General features: G+C 49.5%; 1 protein-coding gene across 2 annotated transcripts in view; it reads right to left on the bottom strand.

Moving 5' to 3' along the window:
• FSTL4 (follistatin like 4) overlaps positions 1-19679 on the bottom strand; it is a 361979-nt gene extending 342300 nt beyond the window's left edge. The window contains exons 1-2 of one of the 2 annotated variants that reach the window (XM_033096743.1): positions 19448-19679; positions 11922-12057 (exon numbers count right to left, since the gene is read on the bottom strand). In XM_033096743.1, coding sequence (XP_032952634.1) covers positions 11922-12047 — 126 coding nt within the window. In that variant the 5' untranslated portion in view covers positions 12048-12057; positions 19448-19679. The remainder of the gene's footprint in view (positions 1-11921; positions 12058-19447) is intronic. The other variant, XM_033096744.1, reaches the window with a different exon arrangement.
• Between the last annotated feature and the right edge of the window lie 297 nt (positions 19680-19976).

Consider the following 19976-nt stretch of genomic DNA (forward strand, 5'->3'; position numbering starts at 1 on the left):
GAGACCTGTCCCCTTGGAGCACGACTTTGACCTTTCTGCCCAGTAAGCTTCCCGCTCCATCATTATCGCCCTCCTCCACAGTTGTGGCACTAGCAGTGAGAACTGGCAGGGGTAGCAGGTGTGGCCCCAGAAATGGCAGTGGGCATCACAACGGCAGCTTCCGTTTGCTGAACCCTTTCCTCACCCGTCTTGTTCAATCTCACAGCCCCCTGGAGGGACCTCTGACACCTCTCACTCCCATGAGCCCTCACAACCATGCTTTCCACCCAGTACTTGGTGATTTCTGATTGTTTTCTGAATAAACAACTGGCCTGGACTCCCACGGGCATCAGCTTTTGTACAGGAAGTAAATCCCCAAACACACTTTAATTAGAAGGCATTTTCATTGTATCACCATAAAACTTATATTAAAAATGGAACTTTAAGTAGTTTAAATTAAGTGAGTTATATATAATTAAAAAGCCTTTAAGGCACAATAAGGCTCTTTTTCCATTTTCTTTTATAACAGAGACAAAAGGAAGAAAGGTACCCAACAGTCAGCATAGCTGAATTGCTATTCACTTAGTAGCTGGCCCATCTAAAAGTCCCTGCCCTGCCCCTGCTCGTTGGTGGGGGAAGCCCCACAAACTTCCATTTGCTCAGCTGTAAGCTAGGATTCAGGGCAGTGCCTCTGAGATTGTTGTGAGAGTGGAGTAAAGGGTTTGCAAAGAACACTCAATGTCACTCTTCAGCTGTGTGCTCTGCCACTCCCCACAGGGAAGGCAAAGCTGCCCTGGGAGGTGGGGAGACCTTATCTGATGCCATGGGGTCTGCTTTAGTCTTCAAAGCTCAATGTCATCAAATATCCTTTTCTTAGCTTCAAAAACATGAGGGAGGACCATTAAAGGCCAGTGTGGTGTTAGGAGCACAAACAGGACGGTCCGAATGCCGGGTGCAAGCCCCAGCTCCACTTAATACATGGGAGACCTCAAAACAGCTCACCTACCATCTGGAAGCCTCAGTTTCCACAGATGTAAAATCAACAAGTTAATAGTACCTTGTAGAATCAGTTTAAGAAATCAACGAAGTAATCCACCTAAAGCTTTGACAAAATGGTGGCTACTTATTAATGTTACATCATTCATAGCTATGGAATTCATTCCATATCAATAATCAGAATTCCTCTCGGGAATCTCCTCCTTATGCCTGTCGGGAAGGGTGAGAAGAGTCATTCACACTCGCAGCCCTGAGCTCCAGGGGCCACCCTGCCCTGTCACCCCACCCTTCAGGTGTCCTCGGTTCTCTAACACTCCCTAACTCTTGGTTACACATAAATAGACATAGGAGCAAAAACCAAGTTCCTAATGCAACAAGACTTTGCACCTGGCTGGGAGCAGCACTCAGCCCCAGAACGGGGGGAGCACCCATCACGTCTTGTCTTCCATGATGACTGGCCTAATTATCCCACAACAGCTCCAGCGTGACGTTGCGCACTGGATCCCACTGGGGGGCAGACCCTCTAAGAAGAGACAGCTGGTAAAGTCATGACTTACCTCCCATGCAGCCCTTTCTTTCTTCCCAAGAACAATTCCAGCGAAAGCTCAAAGCAGCTGCACTAAGGAGCTCCCTGCAGCCACAAGATACATGACTCTGGAGTCACAGGGCCACGTCCAAGCACCAAAGCCTGCTCCCCCTTCTCAGTTTGGTGGGCAGGGTGTGGACACAAGCCCTGGGTGTCGGGAACACTGGCACCAGGAGGGAGGGAGGGTCATGGTGGTGACCTGTGAGATGTGAGTCAGGTCAGCAGCACTTTACAGCCTGACTTCTGGGAAAGCCCAAGGAGGGATAAGCTGGGCTTCCAAGCCGCCCAGCTGCAGAAGGACCAGGTTGGGGTGGGGAGGACATCAGTGAGACAGGAAGAGGAAGGTGGGCAGGCAAAGATTTAAGACCACGTAGGCAGGCCCTCCTACCCCGATTCCAGCTCTAAAGATCAGAAAGCTCAACTCCATAAAATGCTCACAGTTCTGAAAAGACTCTGCTCACATTGCTCGGTGTGCTTTCTCAGAACATGGAGGCTGGCTCCTAGGTCTCTGTAGCCCCCTCCGCTCACGGGCCTGCTCTCCCACTCCTTCACTAGCACTTCCCGGCCTGCATCCACACCCTCTGCTCAGAGCTCCTGAATGTTGCCTCACATATGGGGACCTGTCACCTGTGTATGGACCAGGGCAGACACTTCTCCAATCAAGTTCTCAGATTGCAGATCTCGTCTGAGGCAGTCCAGGGCCCTGGAGCTGGAGGTTCGTGTGATGGCAGGGCCACAGGGCTGACGTTACACGGTGACAACCACGAGATGGGATTTCTAGTTTTGTGGAAAGGCCAGCCTCCAAGGGAGAGAGAAATGGAGGTGGGAGACGGTGCGGGTGGGAAGAAGGGAGAGGAAGGGCAGGCTGCCTGACGACCCAATGCCCTGAGCCCACCAGGCAACTTGCAGTGGGCTCCACAAGATCCCCTGGCCACCAAAGGGTCCCAACGGACTTACTTGCCAGGGGGCCTGGAAAGCCACCCCACCAGTCTCTTCTCTTCTGCCTTCCCACTAGATATGCTCCTATTCCAGCCCACACCTATCCTTGGGGGATTTTTCCTCAAATTCTTAAGTACTGTTCCCACCCAGATCTCAGCCATCTTCCCCAAGGCCCTGCACCTTCCAGAAGCCCTCCCCAATCCCACTTCCCACCCAGCGCCTCTCTGTTCTAAACTCTCTCACCACCCTCGGTTTGGCCCACACTGCTCCCTGGATGTGTCTTGTGCTGTGCTCATTGCTCACCATGTGGGAGCGTATCGATGATTCTTTAAGCTCCGTTTGTGACTATTCTTTCTCCTTCTTCATGATCCCGTGGGGAGACATCAGCCCACATGCAGAAGGCACTTCCTGCAGAAGGCACCTCATGACCACCTTTTCTTGTATCACAGCCACAGTTGTTTCGAAGGACTCTAGGTTTAAATTTTATGATACATTTTCATGTATCATGAATCACAGATAATTTTGTTCTGCTCGGCATGGCCATAGAAGTGTTTTCCTTCCGAAAAATTACCAAACCCGTTGGACGAGGGTGGACACCTAACTCGAGATGGGGCTCTAAAGCAAGAGCTAAGACGTCCAGCATGACACAGTGGGCCCTGGGGGGGCGGTAATGTCACATGCTGCAGCGCCCTAAGCAAGATGAGACAGAACAATAATGAGCAGCCATCCCCGCCCCCCGCCAACCCAAGGCCTCTGAGTGGGACCTAGGAGGCACTGAGCCAATAAGACGAGGGCCATATCAGGTAGGACCACCATAGGAGAGGGCCCAGAAGGGCACAGGCCCTGCTCTGGTGGACAAGTTCTGGAAGGGAGGCAGGGGCTCTGGTTGAAATCGAGCCCTGGGCACCACGGGGCCGCAGCAGTCAGAACTCTGTCCAGCCTATGCTGGTGACACTGACACTGCAGCTTCTTCCAGCCCCCAACCCACCCTCTGAGGGCTCCAGAGCCGCTGAGTCATGAGCCAGAACAAACCTGTGACACCGGATCTGCCATCAGCCCCATCCCGTCTGGGAAGGAGAATGTCTGGACTGTCAGGACAAACATCCCGCTTGGGGACCAGAGAAGGTAGAGGCTGCTTCCTCCTTTATTACTCAATAAATGTACCACATTTCCTTTAGGCTCAAGTTGAGGACTTAATCACCAGAACAGGTTAGAAAAGATCACCAGTTGACAGCGGTGCTGAATTCCTTCTGTGGACTCAAACTCCGTTCCGCGACAGCCGGTTGCCTCATGCGCCCCCACCCCCGATGCCACCCCCGCGTCACACTGGACCTCAAGCCACAAGAATGGAATCATAACTCCTATTTCTCTTCAACCATTTGGCCCTGGGACAGGGCCAAGCGCACAGCTCGGTGCTCCATAGATACCTGTTGATAACTAAGATTTAAGACCGCCAGGTGTCCCTATTGGCCCAGAGACCCACACGAGGCAGGTGCACGGCGTCCTGAGACGGCCAAGGAAGAAGTTCTGCTTTGGGACACAAAGACATACTCCTAAGCTATACTGCCAGGGATGAACACCCAAGCATGAGGCAGAGAATCCCATTCTTCACAGCCAAATGCTAACGTGAAAACAACAGCATATGGAACAACCAAACAGAAGAGAGCGGAGGAGGAAGAGCAGGAACAGTGGGGCATTTTTTAGAAGCACTCCAATTAGAGCATCGCCTGGCAGGCCTCTCCCTTTGACATCTCCCAATGTGCCCACAGGAAAGTCTATTTTCCTGCGGCATCAGCAAAACCACAGAAACCTGAGGTCTTTACCACACAGGAAGTTTTGTGAGCATGTTTTAAATGCAAAGCTAGAAGGAGAAATAAATGGGAAAAGAGTTCTGTTTCCTTTATTTAGAGAGCAAGCTGCAAATGATAGAACAGTTTAAACAAGTTTTTAATCCTATTGTCCTGAGTGTCAAGAAGAGTCATCAGGAGTCTTACACCTATTTAATAACATCTCCAAAGATAACGTCTATTCCCATCGCCCTCAATCCCTTCCTCCCTTTGCAGGGACAGTTGGTAGCTGCTCTCCCCGGAGCCACCGACTATTTCTGCTGATTCTTGAAACGCTCTAGGAACCACTTCTCTGAGCACAGTTGCCAGCACACGGCAGATACGCTGTGCCCTGTCCTCGTTAGACAATGAAGAGAATCAAGTTCCTTCGCAGGTTGTATGCCCAGGACTTCCACCTGCTCTCTCAGACACCAGCAGGCCGCTGGAGTTTGTGGCATCATTACTCACGGCAGGAGAACCTTTCTGAACCCAGGTCTGCGCTGAGGGACGGGAGAGGATTTCTGGTCAAACAGACCCACGTGGTTCCACGTTAAGTGATGAAGAATTCCTTAACTGCCATCCCTTCCCAAGGGAGAACACGCCACGTGACTTTAGACAAAGGTGAGCCAAGCCTGCAGACTGCACACCTGTTGCTTGGCCACACAGGAAAAAGGAAGACAGGTAAAACTGTACTTGAAATAACACTTTGGCCTTTCTTCACACATTTTAAAGGGGCCCAGTCAGCAGTGGTAGAGTTGAGAGGTGAAGACAACCTGAAGGGAACCTGAGTCAGCGTTTTGACTACCCCCTCACTTTCCACATGAAGAAACTGAGGCCCAGAGAAGAGAAGGGGATGACTGGCTCAAGCCCACAGACCTCGTTTGGGCCAGCCTCGGCCTGCAGTGCAGAGTCTAAGTGAGAATCCTGTGGCCTCAGCCTGAAATAAGCTGCTTTGGCAGACGGCACTTAGAGTTAGAAGGTTCCTACAGAGCTTAAGGGTCTCTGCTTGGTTCTCCCCCACTGGGTCACCTTTCCAGTCTCGGGAGTGGATTACTAACAGGCGTTACTCTGGACAACAGAGAAAAGGCCAACCCACAAAACACAGGTGGATCACTAAGCATTTGACAAATGCCCTGTGTCACCCCCAGCTCAACAGCCAGAGCCAGGCAGTTCTACTCACTCACTGACCCAACAACCCCACTCAGAGCTCCCTTCCTCCACCTTCCCACTCCTCCCCTTGCCCCCCCCCCACACACACACACCCTCAGCTTTCCATTCCTGTCTGACCTCAGAACACCCAGTCCTTCCCTCAGGGACTACTTCTTCCAAAATACGATTGTATGACACCGTCCCTTGGAGAACAGGAAGAAACACCAGGGAAACCACTGTTGCCCCTCCCTCCAATGCCTCCAGAGTTCTCTTCTGCTCCCCACCCTGCAGGGGTCTATTTGCGGCTGAATTCTGTGTCCCTGCATCCCTACTAAGCCCAGAAGTGCTGTCAGAGACACAGATTTTTTAAGTTACACTGAAATAAAGTTAATTTTATAGTCCTTGAAATATCTGAGCACAGCATGGGGCTAGGAACTGTCGGCGTCCAGGGTCAGTTGGCGGCCCCACAAAGATGAAGTGTTAATTGAGAAGACTCAGGTTTTACTTTTTAAAAATCCTCTTGGAACCTGGATCTCATGAAGAAAGACACTGGGTTTCTCTTGGACCGTGCCTTCCTGGCTCAAGGGAACACCTAAGGCCAAAATGGAAATGTGTGTGGCCACTGATAGAGAGAGAGGTCCGGCTGAAGGACAGACAGCTTCTGGGCCACTGGGGTACATGTCCTGCACCCAATACCAGCATGCCTGGCTCCCACTGCAATTTACTCAGGTGTTGCCTGCTCAGAGTATAGGGCCCGCCTCAGACGCCCTCCGTTTTTAGAACCAGTGCCCTCTACCTCCCAGGTGGCTGGAGACAAGACATGGCCAAGAGCCTGACAGCAGAAAGCACAGCAGTGGAGGCAGAAGGACAATGGCCCTGGCTTGGCAGGACAGAAAAGTGGCGCCCACTGATGAGGCCTGTTGGAGCCTGTCAGACACCAGCACGCATTTACCTCTCTCTAGACGGGAAGCAAGAGAGGTAATCCACCAGCCATGGAGAATAAATCAGGCAGATGATCGGGACCTGGCAGATCTGATGCAGCCAACTCCCCGAAAAATGGAAAATCAGAGCCCCATTTACAACGCATGGCCTGATGTCCTGATTACAAGGGTGGACAGTTTCCTAGAGAAGCATAGATTATTTAGCAGCAGAGGCATAAATAAAGTGGTTAGATGAGTTAATGCTAAATTAAGAGGAAAAAAAATAATGGTTTTCTGTGAACTCATATAAACACTCATTTTCCTGGGTCACAGAACTTCTCAGAGCCGATTAAAACTCGGTCAACTATGATCTCAAAATACGAAAGGCGCATGCGGTGTGCTGACTAGTACAGAGCACCGGGCTTGCTGGGAGCAGCAAGAGAGCAGAAACATCCAACACGAAGAAAAAAGACAGCAACTTCCTTTGTCCAGGGATGAAAATAAGAACAAGAGCCCCAAACAGAACACCAGCCTGGCAGCTGTGGTTCCCGAAACAGCCTGGCTGGGCCGTGGGGACAGAGCCTGGGGCATGTCGCCAGCATGGGTGGCATGGAGGTGGTGATGCGTGAGAACAGAGGGTGTGGCTGACCCTCAGGATTTAAACCACCTGCAGACAAGCCAGGGAGGAAGCTTGGGTTCAGAGACCTAAGTTTATCTGACCACCTGACTATAGATGAAAAGGACTCTGAGCCCAGGCTGATTAAATTCACCTTCCCCCTTGCCTACCTGTCCCCGCCCCGCAAGCCGGTCTCATGTCAAGTGATTTCCTGGCATGACTGCAGCCTGCACCTTGCTCTCCTTTTCCTGCCTGCAATCAGCAGCATCATGTTGGCAAGAGCTACAGAAGGCCAGGGCTCATCACCACCCGGATGCCCTTTCTTGGGTGTGTGCGTGAGGTGTGAGGGAGGATGCCCCTAGAGCTTTTCTGCCCCGTGTCCACTGGGACTGGAGCTCCTGAGAAATGCAGAATGTCAGGACCCACCCCAGACCTCCTGCATCAGCAACTGCATTTTAACCGCCCCCCCAACCGGCTGTTTGCAAGTGCACAGAAGCTCCAGAGGTGCTGGCATGGGGCACAGCTCCCACTAACACGAGGTAGAAACCAGCTCATCCAAGTTCCCCATGAACTCGGAGTATTTGCCACCATCTTTCATCTTGAAAATGATGGATTTACTACACATCATGCTCTCCCAATGTTACCTGAGAAACAAAACTCCACACTCTCTGACACAGCAGAGAGCCATGGCCGAGCGTTCAAGGCGCAGAGAAGAGGCTGCCCCACCCGCCACTTGCAGTGTTGGGACCTCGTAAAGGGGTGCCGGCAGCAATCCCAGCACTCGTCTTGCTGAGACACTTTGCCCAGAGTCTCGTTTTCCTCGAAAGCCAGTCCAATGCTGGAGTCGGCAGCAGTGAGTGTTTGGGAGGGTGATATCGCGTGAGATGCATGCGGGCCTGTACTACAGGGGAGCCTTAGAAAACGCCCGCGTCCGCCTGGACCTAGCTGTCCACGGGGAACAGGGAGTTTATTCTCCACGCCCACAAAGTCAGGGACACGAGTGAGCAGGACGGCTGATGGGAAGACCTTAAACCCCACAAAAGATCAGCTATTCTTCCCGGCAGTCAATCAAAAAGGAGGGTCAGTGGTGAGGAGCACGGAGGGGAATATTACCAGAAACGGCAGGGGACCATTAAATTCAACCACACATGTAAGAGCAATAATACCTGTTAGGGAAAACAAATCGTTTTTAAAAAAATTAATGCCCAGTCTTAGCAGCCCAATTCTTCGTGAATGGTCAAGCAATGCAGAAGGGAGCCAGGGCACTAAAGGTGCCTGCAATGCGAAGCCGCCTCACGGGACCGCAGGCCTCTGTCCGTGTTTGGGGCCGGCACTTGCAGGAAGGGCAAGGGCCAGTCAGCAGAGGAGGATCACGCTTTCTTGGGCTGACCCCTGGGGTTAGGGAGCAGGGAAGTCGTCCTTATTACTGATACCACCTGACGTATCTTTTCCTTGACGACTTTCCTAAGACAACATATGGTGTCTGACCTCAAAGCACAGCTCTGGGCTGCGAGCCCTGAGGCATATGAAGCCAATTTTAAAGGACCCAATATTACCGTGTGCAATTATTTAGAGCAGGACTAGAAACTAAGGGTAGGAGCAATTCAGAGAAAGTTCAGTAAGATCCCTGAAGCCTGCATAAGGCTGTGAAATGGCCACCATTGAATCCTAGAGCCCAGTGAGTGGCAGGAACACAGCGTTCAGGGCCCAAAGGCAGGGGGGTCCCTCCTACAAAAGCCTGCCCCTCAAAAGGGGGCAGGTCTCTGGGGGCTGCTACATCACGTCTCACTTTCCTGGTCCCCCAAATATAAAACTCTACCAATACTGATTTTATTACTGTATCTATATTAGCCAGAACCTAAGGGAAAGGGGAGGGGGAAATACAATTATTTCAGAATTTCAATAAATTGTATCTCTCAGAATTGTTTCCGCTGAATTCAGAATTGCATTAGTATTCTATGCCATGTTCTACCACTCAGCTCTTATTAAAGAGGCACTCCACCCAGCTACATTTCTTTTTATCTGTGTTTGTAAAATGGCAAGCTCCTTGAAGCCATTTCAACTGCAGTCTTTGTTCATAAAACAATAATTTAACAAAATTCACATTTGCTGTAATCGCTTTAAAAATGTACGGACACACACACGTTGGTCATTTAATCCTTATTTACCCTTTGGTCATTCAAGTAATTGGTATAATAACTTTAAAGGCAAATCAAATCTTATGAACGCTTTCCAAGCATTTTAAAAAATCTTAAGTGAATGAATGTTTTGTAAAGTACTGCTATCAGAAAGAAAACACACAGAGAAATGTTTAGTTCCTGAAAAGTGTTTCTGATTTATTTATTGAGTCTCGGGAAAGTCTGTTGGTTTTGATTCTTCCAGAAAATAAGACTGTCCGAGGAAACTGCTGGAGGAGTTTCATATGATTTGGGCAGTGAGTTATAGTTATATTAATAGCTACAATTCAAAGAAGAAACTACCAAGAACCTCTAACACCAAAGGACTATCTTGGATGTGGATAAGATACAAGCCAGGTCTACTGGTTCTCTAGGTCGACCGCTCATGTCTCTACCGGAAATGAACCCTGTGCGCAGGGAGACATGTCACACACTTAAATACTGGGTGGTCTAGTCTGAATTTGGCAAGCAGCAGTGACTTCACGACGACTACCAAATATTGAAAAAATATCAATCGGCTTAAAAACACACAGCTTCTATTTTGCTATTAAAAGTATTTGACACTGTGAGGAAAAGAAAGATGAATAAGATCGGTACCACCCATGTGCTAAAATAAAAATGCAACAGTAAGAAAAATAAAAAAGGTAGGAAAGACTAGGAGTCTAGGAAGGGATCAAATGTGACCACGAGTAGTCAAAGATGGTTCTAGATAAAAGGTAAGAACCAGAGCTGAGCCTCAGAGGAAGGGATGATTCAGGCACGTGGAAAGAGGACCCTAGTGACTAAGGGCATAGGGGTCATGCATGAAGGGTGATCAAGGTCAGCAAACCAATCAGTTACCCATAAATGTTCTGTCTCTCTAGCTAAACCTTTGCTGAGGCCATTCTCTGTCCTGGGCCCTTCCCATCGTCACCATCGCATTTAATCATTGCTATGACTCAATGGGTAGAAGGTATAACACTTTGCAAACACTCAACCTATAGCAAAAAAAAAAAAAAAAAAAAGTGTATCCATCAGGCCGTAGTTCCTACGCCCGGGAGTCTGCAGAGGCATCACTTCCTTTTCTGGAATGCCTGGACCTGGGAGCCAGGGCGGCTCCTGGGCTCTATGCCACTGAGGCTGAGGAGGAGCCAAGCCACAGCCCCCGACAAAACCGACAAAAAGCCTCACTTCCTCAGAATGAGCAGCATCTGCTGTTTCTTGTTGGTACACAAAGTGTTAGGGTGCTAACAGCTAAGAGGTCCTGGGCTGATATTAACATACTTTCAATTTACCTCCGACTAAATCCCACCCTAACTGGCTGGCCTCTTAACTGAAGGACGTGATTGGAAACAGCGGGCCAGAGAGCCCCAGTGGTGAAAGTCTAAGTGAGCATACCTGTGTGTGTGTCTGTTTGCTCTGCTATTAAATACTTCACGATATATTTGTAGGATTTAGGTGATCATTTTCTCTCTATATGGATGTGAGAATAATGATTAAGCCGTTCCCATAAGGGACGTGCCGTGCTCGCTAGCAAGTCAGCCTCCAGACTTTCTCAAAAGAGCATTAAGTTGCGTCCTTCATGGATTTAGATGGGAGAGATAGTGTTTCTATTTAATCATCCGCTCACCACAAAAGGAAGCCACGCTAACTTCAGCAGGAAAAGTGTGCGGTAAATTACTTCAGAAGCTCCCCGAAGAGGAAGGCTCGTAGGTTTGGGATCGCATTACAATTAAGTCATAATGAAAGAGAAATCGTGTCTTTTGATCAAATAATGCATTAATCCTGCCATACACTGTGTACCGTCGTTCACTCTCTGGTACTGTTGACTTTCTGAGGTAATAACTTTTCTCTCATTCTCATTCCACAGGACAGGAAACACGCACAGAGGGGGAAAAAAGAACAAGGGTATGTATCAGGAAAGATAATGGAAGTTAAAACACCCTGAGAAGCTCTTAGATACGACACAGTACTCACTGCAGCATAAAGAAAATTCCAGGTAGTTTTAATGCAAGTGGGTAGTCATTTCTTAGGGCTCAGCACATACAAAACCTTTTCTGCAGGAAAACTGTCCCCCGTGAGCCCTAAATTCATGAGGCCTATACCTGAGCAGGGCGAGGCCCAGCTCAGGGAGCCACTTCAGTCCTTAAGACCAAGTTCACTGAGCAATTAGCAGTATACCGAGACTCTCCAGGGAGGCATTTGAGAACAAGTTTTCCAAGCATTTTAGAAGCATTTATACATACCTAACACGCCATTAATCATTCTTATCTGTTCATTAAGGCAGTGTCCCTTAGGACTCTACTTGCCAGCTCTTTCTCAGCCTGCTTCTTCTTATCTAGAGACCCAAAAAGGAGTTCATTGCTTTTAAAACATATTCTGTAATTAAAAGAGTTCATTAATTCACAGGGGTGTGCTCCACCCATGAGTCTGCGTTTTCCAAGTTTCATTAAATATACAGAAAGGCCGTTCTCTTGAGGGTCTTTGTGGAAGACAAACCCTGCAACTGCAGCTGGGTTCTGGAATGTGTTTCCAGCCTTGGAGAGATTTAGACCAGTACTTACAGTAACGATATAAATCTCCTGTCCATATCAACACATGTTGCTTCCTTCTGTCCCCTACCAACAAGGGGGAACAATTTAAATTCACACTGCAATCTCATTGATATAAACTAAAGGTGGAGGGGACATCAGATACTGGAACATTGAAAAGCAATCAGTTTAAAATGTCATGTCAGCTCTTCCGTGACTATACCTCTGCCCGCGACTCCTCCACAGCCACGTTCAGGCCTCTGCTTGTTCCTGGGTCCGTCCACCCCAGCACAGCTGGCAGGGAGGCCCCGAGCAGTGCAAGATGCAGCCAAACGTGTCCTGGTTTCATTTTGTTGAGTCTGTTAAGAAAATGACAAGGGCTCAGAATTTAGCATTACAACGTGTGAGCAAGCCACGGGGTAGTTAGTTCATACTACCTGTATTCAAGAATCAGGTAAACCTGAGTTTAAATCCTGGCACCACGCCTTCTGTTCTCCTGCGGAGAAGTTACTTCTGAGCCTAGTCTACTCACCTCTAAAATGGGGTCAATAATACATATCTCATGGGCGTGCTGTGGTGATTGAAGGACTCAGTGTCAGGCACCGAGTAAGAGCTCTAAACATGCTGGCTGCTCTGTAGAAACTCATGTGAAACACCATCCACCTACCACTACGTCTCCAAGAACAAACCAGGGTGAGACAGTAGGGTCCCTTCTGTTAGGTCACCATATGTCCAGTCTTGAGTTTCCCCAGGAAGCTGATGAGAAATCATATTAGGCCCGTGGCATCCCATTTGGAGCTGATGACTCAGTTTACAAGAGAGTGAGCTTTTTAAAATGGCATTATAAGGCCCGATTCAAGACCAGTCTTTTCAAGACCAGTCATTTTTGCAGAATTCAAGCATCCCCTGGATAATGAGATTTCAGTAACTTTTCAGGTGTTTCCTGAGGCTCATGTGATAAACTGCCCAAAGTCCCAGAAGACAAGAAATGGACAATTCAAAGTAATCATAGAATCACCTGGATAAAACTAAGGATCCGCGCCAATAAATATTCAACTCCCTATTGTGTTCTGGGCATTGTGCTGAGGGAACACAGGCTAGTCCACTTGCTGTGTTTTTTAAGGTTTCTACTATGAGCATATTCCAAACTTAATCTCAGTATCTCTACCTAAGAAACATGGCCAGATGGAACTCATGGTACAGTATTTACAACTCTTACTCAAGGAAACTTTAGGGGTTATTAATTTCTGTGAGCACCACACAATTTAGCACTTAATTGCTTGTGGTCCACACTGTATCCTGATCACGGCTGGGGAGATGAAAACACAGAGCTCCTTGGAGGCCGGCAGCCGGTGTGACCTGAGTTAGGCATCCCGGTCAAAAAGGATTAGCTGCTTGGGGGACATTATAGCCTGTTTGAGGAGTCCACCCTGCTCACCCCAAAGCCAATAGCTTTGCAGGATTCTAAACAAGAGGGGTTAGAGGTATCCCACGATCACTAGTGCTGAGGCCAGGGCCACCAATTACACTCCTGCCACATTCCAGGTTTCCTTTGGCTGCTTTCCACACCCAAATAGAGCTGTCTCTTCAGATTTGCTTTATGTCCCCATCTTGAGATAGAAATTCCCCCAGGAAGGAGAAGTCAGACTAAAAATTGTGGTCATATAACACCGGCCTATGAAAGGCAACGCTGTCAGTTACGACTGTCTCGTAAGAAAAGGTGTCTCCTTGTTTTAAAGAGTCCATAGGCTCCCACTCCTACATCTGTTTCTTCAGCCGTTCATCTCTGACATCTGTTGGCAAAGCTGGAGCTACTGGGGAAACAGTCCAGGTGGCCAGTAAATATAATGTGAAGGTCACAGTCTCGCCCCCATCAGCACCTGCTCCGCACTTGAAGGAACCAGAACAGTGTGGTTTCGGCTGCTCCTGGGAGATGACAGGAGCGGTCCAAGCAGCCACCAAACTCTGCGCTCCAGATCCAGGGCTCTAACTGGGGTGTGTGGGTTCTTACAGCGCTGGGGAGGAGTGAAACATCACATTCAAGATGAAAAGAGAATAATGTCTTTCCCTAACTGCAACCAGTTTTTCTAAAAATATAGGGCAACTCCCTACTCTCCATAAATTATTCTCTTCTGAATGCAAAGCCATGTTCCGGAGACTGCAAAACGCAGATACGAGATGTTTGGAATTTGTTTAAAAACCGGCAATAGTAACTCAAGCTAGAACTAGAAAGACATTGCTTCCCACTCCACTTTTATTAATTCTTCCCTACTTATCCGCTCTCAAACAAGGCTCCTGGGCTGAGCACACATAGAGAAGGTCTTCTTTTCTCCCTGTTCACGCCTTTGAGCCCAAGTAAACTCTAAAAAGCAAGATAATCAAAACTTGCTCAAGTTAACATCCAGATGTCAATTCCTGGAGTTATGAAATATTCAACCCATGAAATCTCGTATCTAGCTTTCAAATTGCCTAGGAATCCAAGACCAATTATGTTTGATGTTTTATTATTAATAGATCGCATCAAAATAAAATCCATGCATTCCGACTGTTATTTTGGCACTCTGCGAATCACTCCACGTAGGAGGACGCATCCTGACCTCGGTCCTTAAACCAGCTGTTTAGTGTTTCAGGAAGCTGGAACTCAGCCCTGCTGCACCTGCCATTGTCTCTGGTTTGTGTTGAGGTCCTGGAGGATCTTATTCGAAGACAAGGAGACACATTAAGCCGGCCAACTACTTGAAATATTCCTCGGCAGCTTCTTTGTAAAGTTTAACTCAGCTTGGCGCCCAGTAGATCAGACTTCATTTGCACAATAGATGCAGCTTAGATATCATCCTGTACTCATGCTGAGTGACAATTCATGACACCTACAGCAGCAATCACCTAAAAATTCACAACTCACATTTATGACCGTTCGGAACATTAAAAAAAAAAAAGAACTAATATTGGGTCTAAATCAATTTTGATGATCTGTCTGATAACCACATAGAGACTATTTTGGTTAACACTTATATAGCAGTTACTGTGCGTCAGGCACTATTCTAGATGCTTTACAGGTATTAACTCATAAGCCTCATTCCTGCTCGATAAGGAGGGCAATGATGACCCCGCAGTCAGAGGAGACAGTTCACAGAGAGGTAAGTACCCTACCGAGGTCAGGTGGCAAATAAGTGGCAGAGCTAGGACTTCAAGCCAGGCAGGTAGACTCGGCATCTGTGCTCTTAGCCCCCATTCTCTACTGTCTCCCAATACTTATTTCAGTGAACAGCTGTTTCTAGCATGATGGAGAAAATCTACGGAGAGCAAAATAGGAGGCCCTGAGCCCCGTATCCCTTTCCTCCAAAAGCTTCCAAGAGCTACACTCCTCCAGCTTTCATGGGTCCGGCCAAGGATGGAGGAGTGGAGTAAGGAGGAAAGCCAAGCTGCTCCCCATCCTGCACCCCACTTGGCATGCTCGCCTCAGCCTCCACTGCTGCTGTCTTTATTGGCCAAGAAGAAATGTGGTTGAAGAAAGAAACCACCAGGAGATGCACAGAATACCAGGTAGCAAGGATGCCCGTCGGCCCATGGGGAGCACTGACATGGCAAAGACAGTTGGTCTGGGGGAACTGGATCTGTTGACAAATTACTCCTCAAATGCAAATGCCCTACTGGCCTGCAGACAGAAGGAAATCCAAGGATCTCCAGGTATAGACACGGGAAGAGAATAATGTCTTTCCCTAACTGCAACCAGACATTAGTTGCACCACTAACGTCTTTGTGCAACCTAGAGTTCCTTCTGAGACCACTGTAGGTTTGTAAGCGTCATTCAATCCATACTAGAGCCTAAGATTGATTATAAATCAACCCGAGATTGTTGTCATGAAAGAGCTCCCTTTTCTTTCAAATAACTCAAAGCCCAAACCGTGGATATGTAAGACATCTCATTTCCAAGAGAAGTAGTTCACTGCTTCCTTGCTTTCCCCATGCTCAAGGGAACGAGGTGCTAGCCCTGGCAGGTTGAGGAATCCAATGTGTGAAGCCAAATCAATGGGCAGACCTAGACTAAAACCCAGGCCCCTGGGCAACTAACTGTTTCGTTTTTTACCTTGTTACAAACTTATGTATGGAATATGTTTGCATTCTCTGTTTAGATAGACTGATACTGCATTTTTTAGTGCTGGATGGACCCCACTCGAATCTACCCCTTCCTTGTGAAAACCACAGGATTTTCTGGTTTTATAATATAAGCTGATGCCTGTGCTGTAATTTATTCATATTTAAAATTACAGAGGTACTACAAATTTGTATGACATAACATTCTAAATTCTGACTTCCGTTTTGAAGAAAGCTGAAAAAAATACGACATAAGAACGCAAATGGTTAGGGAGAAATCGACATGAATATGTAAATTCCAAATCTGTCCCACCAGAGGACACAGGCTGGCATGTCAGCTGTCTTTATTGAACAGGGTCAGAGGCCAGAGAGAAGCACCGACATTCAAGTGGCAGTGGATTTCACACAAACTTCTCTTTCTTCCTCTGGGAACCAGCCCTCTTTGGGAAGAGTGGGAATTCTGACCTTGAGAGCTTTGGAGGAGATTGTTGACAGGTTCTCCCTCTCAGCCTCTCTCCCAGAATATGCAAACATTACCAAACCAGACTTTATGGATTAGCCACACGGGAATGGCTTCTCTTTGTAACTGACAGGATCAGAAATTATGAACATGATTTGGCAGAACCAAGCGATACCACCCAGCCTTTAAGACAACAGGTAAGGTTTGTGACCCTGAGGCACCTGCATTTCCAACCTTTCTTACTGGAAAAGTGTATTACTTGAGGGGCAGTGCATTTTACACATGGGATGTTAGTAGCCAACAAATAGAAACAAACTGGAGACTGCCAAAATCCTGCAATCCTCTTCTATATGACGGCCCAATGTTAAAAGGAAAAGAAAAGCCACATAAACCCTAACCCAAAACCAGGAAGCTACATATTAATTTCTTCTGGAAGGTTAGGCCCCTAGTTTGATTTGTAAGTATTTTAGAAAAAAGAAAGGGATACAAACTTTTGAAGACAGCCTCTAAAATACCAACCCAGGGAAATTAGTCATGGAAATATATCAGGGTAACCCAACAACAAGCCATAATGAAGTTATATTACATTTCCTATTAATTCTTTATATCTTTGGTTAACTGTTCCAACATTTGATAAATTAGATGCCTATTTGCAATGTGTAAATCTATGACATTCCTGTTTATTGTGAAGTTTCACACACACACACACACACACAACTTCCTTTCAAGATTCAGATTATACCTCTTAAGTACCATGTTCCCTCAACTGTAGTTCTATTTTTACTTGAAGTTCCATGTCTTATGTTGTGCATTGAGGTAGAAAATGTAAGGAAAGATGTGCTTGTCAAATAACAACCTAATTTCATTAAATTAGTAAGCACACATTGACCACACATAAGCAACACAAGAAGGGGGAGTTTGCACAGAAATACCGAAAAACGCAAAGTAGGAATTCAGGTAGATTTTTTAGGAAATCTTGAGTATTCAATGTCAGTTTCTGGAATATAGTGTTAAGTCCAACGGAAGATCACAACACGAAGACCACTTTTTAAAAAATCCTGTGGCCCTTAGAACAGAAGAATCCTGAGTGAGTGACTGGTCAAGGTAGAAAAAGCCAACCTAACCCTCCCTCACCCACCTCTAGGGCACAATCAAAGGCACAGAAGTTCTCTCAATGCCCAGTACAGGCTGGCCCCTCTCGGGAGCAAAAAGAACCTTCTTGGAATAAACAAAAACTGAGAGTCATCATAAAATTCAAAGCGAGCAGAAGCCATTGGAACTTTAATGAGCAATTTTAATAGATTACATCAAAGACTATTCTCTTGCATGACCTTTGGCTCAGCCTGAAGTCTTCCAGGAGGGGGCTGTCTTTTCCCCTAATATGGGAGGAAACGAGCATGCAGCTGAGTGTGTCTAAACCGAAATGGTCTAGTGATGCTGCAGTGTCTTCCAACGAAACTAAGATGGAAAGCAGACATCATGGGCCCTCTGAGGCATTATGTAGCTTCCGTCTTCCGACCGCGCTACAGCATGAGGGTTGCTGCGGCTCTAGCGTCATGGAAGCCACATCACTCACTCCCCTGACCATTTGCTTCCCAGGTGAGCCCTCCACCTGACCACTACCCAGACTCAGAGCCTGTCTCTGGCCACTCCAGGATTAAGAGGACACTGCTAAAAGACATCTCTGGCTTTCTCTTAAGCCTGATGATAGGAAAACAACTTGGGACTTTTCAGAAAAGTCCGAATTTGTTCCCTATCTTTTTTCTCCCCTCAGGGTATACATTTTGATGAGCAGTTACTGTGTCACCTCCTATTAAAGTTCTATTTATCTTTGGCCCAGAAAATGTAGGTGGATGTTTGTACCTCGGGGACCCATCTAGTACAGTTCCTGGTGCACAAGATTGCAACAAATTTAGGAAGGGAACAGACCAAAGCTACTGTCGCCGTTTTCCACTCTCCGGAAACCTCGGCGGAAGCGACACCTAGAGGGGAGCGGAGGAGACGCTGCGGAAGCGCAATTCATCAATGTCGGAGACAGTTATCAGGAGCGAGATCCGCTGGACAGCTCATGGGGGACCAACTCTACAGGGCGATGATACAGACCTAGCAGGTCCCCACTCCGCGGGTCCGCAGGCACTTCCGGCAGCCGGACGCGCTGCACGGAGGCTCCCCACGTTCCGGGCATCGTGAGAAACCTCCTGTTTCCAGTGGGTTTCGGCCCCGGCAAGAGTGGCGGGCGCCGAAGTCCTCAGGTGTTAGGCCTCGGGCGACCGCGCCGGGGGGCCTCGGTGTCAGGTGAAGAGCTCCCAAGGTTTGCACCGCTCTCGTCCCAAACTCGAGGCGACACGCGCCCAAAGCGGAGCTCTCTGCCTGCGTCGCCTAGGTCCCCCCGAAACTTGGACCAGGTTTCCTTTGCGGGCGCAAAGAGAGACGGAGATCACCCACAGCACAAGCTCTCTTAGGACCGAGCCCCCTGCTTTAACGTCCCCCAGACAAACTGCTCCCTAATGACTCCCCCAGCAGGGAACACCGGCGCTCTCCGGGAAAGCGACGAGCCGGGCAGAACGAGAGCTGCGGCTGCCCGGTGCCGGCTTCTGTCCCGGGTCCTTCCCTCCTAGCCCCCCGCTCAGCCCCAGACGCGGGGGAACACCGCGAAGTGAGGGCCAGGCGAGATGCAGCGAGCCCTTCGGGCTGCAGCAAGGAGACGCAAGTTTCCCCGCAAAGCTGGAGGGGGGAGGCAGTGAGCACGCCCGCCCCGCACCCCAGCGCCAAGGGCACGGGTCCTAGCAGAGGGGCCGCCACTCGCCGGGCTCGCCCACGCCGCTAGGGGTCCGGCGCCCCGGGGCAGCTCCTCCGGGGTTTCGGAGCCCGACGCGGGCGACGGGCTCGGCCCCAGCGGTTCTGCCGCGCTCCGCGTGCCAACCAGGTCACTCCGGTCCCTCCTGCAGACCCGGGCCCCACGCCTCGGCATCCCAGTCTTTACCCCGAGTCCTGGCCCCGGCGGGGGTAGCCTGTGGTCCCTGCCCGCCGCCCACCAGTGGGCAAACTTGACTCTGGCGGCGCGGGCTGAGAAAACAAGCAAGCGCCGGCGCCGGGCCCTGCGGGAGACGCGGGGCCGCAGGCGTCGGGACCCCAGCGGGGCGCAGCGGGACCAGTTAGTGGCGGCGCTTGCCACCCTTCCCGCACCCGCGTACCTGAGGCGGCCGGGGCCGAGAAGACCAGGTGGCCGGACTTGGGCAGGCGGGAGCGCCCCGTGGCGGCAGCGGTGGCGCGACCTGGCCCCGCGTCCTTCGGTCGGTCTCTCTGACGGTCGGCGGGTGCCGGGCGCCCTGGAGGTTGTCGCGGCTCCAGCTCTCTGAGCCGCCGCTGCCCGCTGCTGTGCGACGGACGCCGCGGCTGCCCTATTTCTGCCGCCGGGACCGGAGCCCGTGACGTCACCCTCCGGGCCCCGCCTGCCCAATCGCCGCCACCTGTGCGCGCGGTCCGCCCGCCCGCCTCTCAGACCCGCGCAGGGCGGGCGGCAGGTGCGCGGAGCCCCGGGGCGCGCACACTGGGCACGAGGACTCGGACGCCCCAGGGCAATCTGCGCGATCCCCGGGGGGGGGGGGGGGGGGCGGGTACGTTCCCGCTCCTGGCTCACCCGGAGCCCAGCAGGCTGCAACCGTCTCCCACCACCCAACACACCCTTCCTCACCTCTCTCTTCTCTCGGCTCCCTCCCCGGC

The sequence above is a fragment of the Rhinolophus ferrumequinum genome, chromosome 24, assembly GCF_004115265.2.
Source record: "Rhinolophus ferrumequinum isolate MPI-CBG mRhiFer1 chromosome 24, mRhiFer1_v1.p, whole genome shotgun sequence".
In the NCBI taxonomy this organism is placed as follows: Eukaryota; Metazoa; Chordata; class Mammalia; order Chiroptera; family Rhinolophidae; genus Rhinolophus; species Rhinolophus ferrumequinum.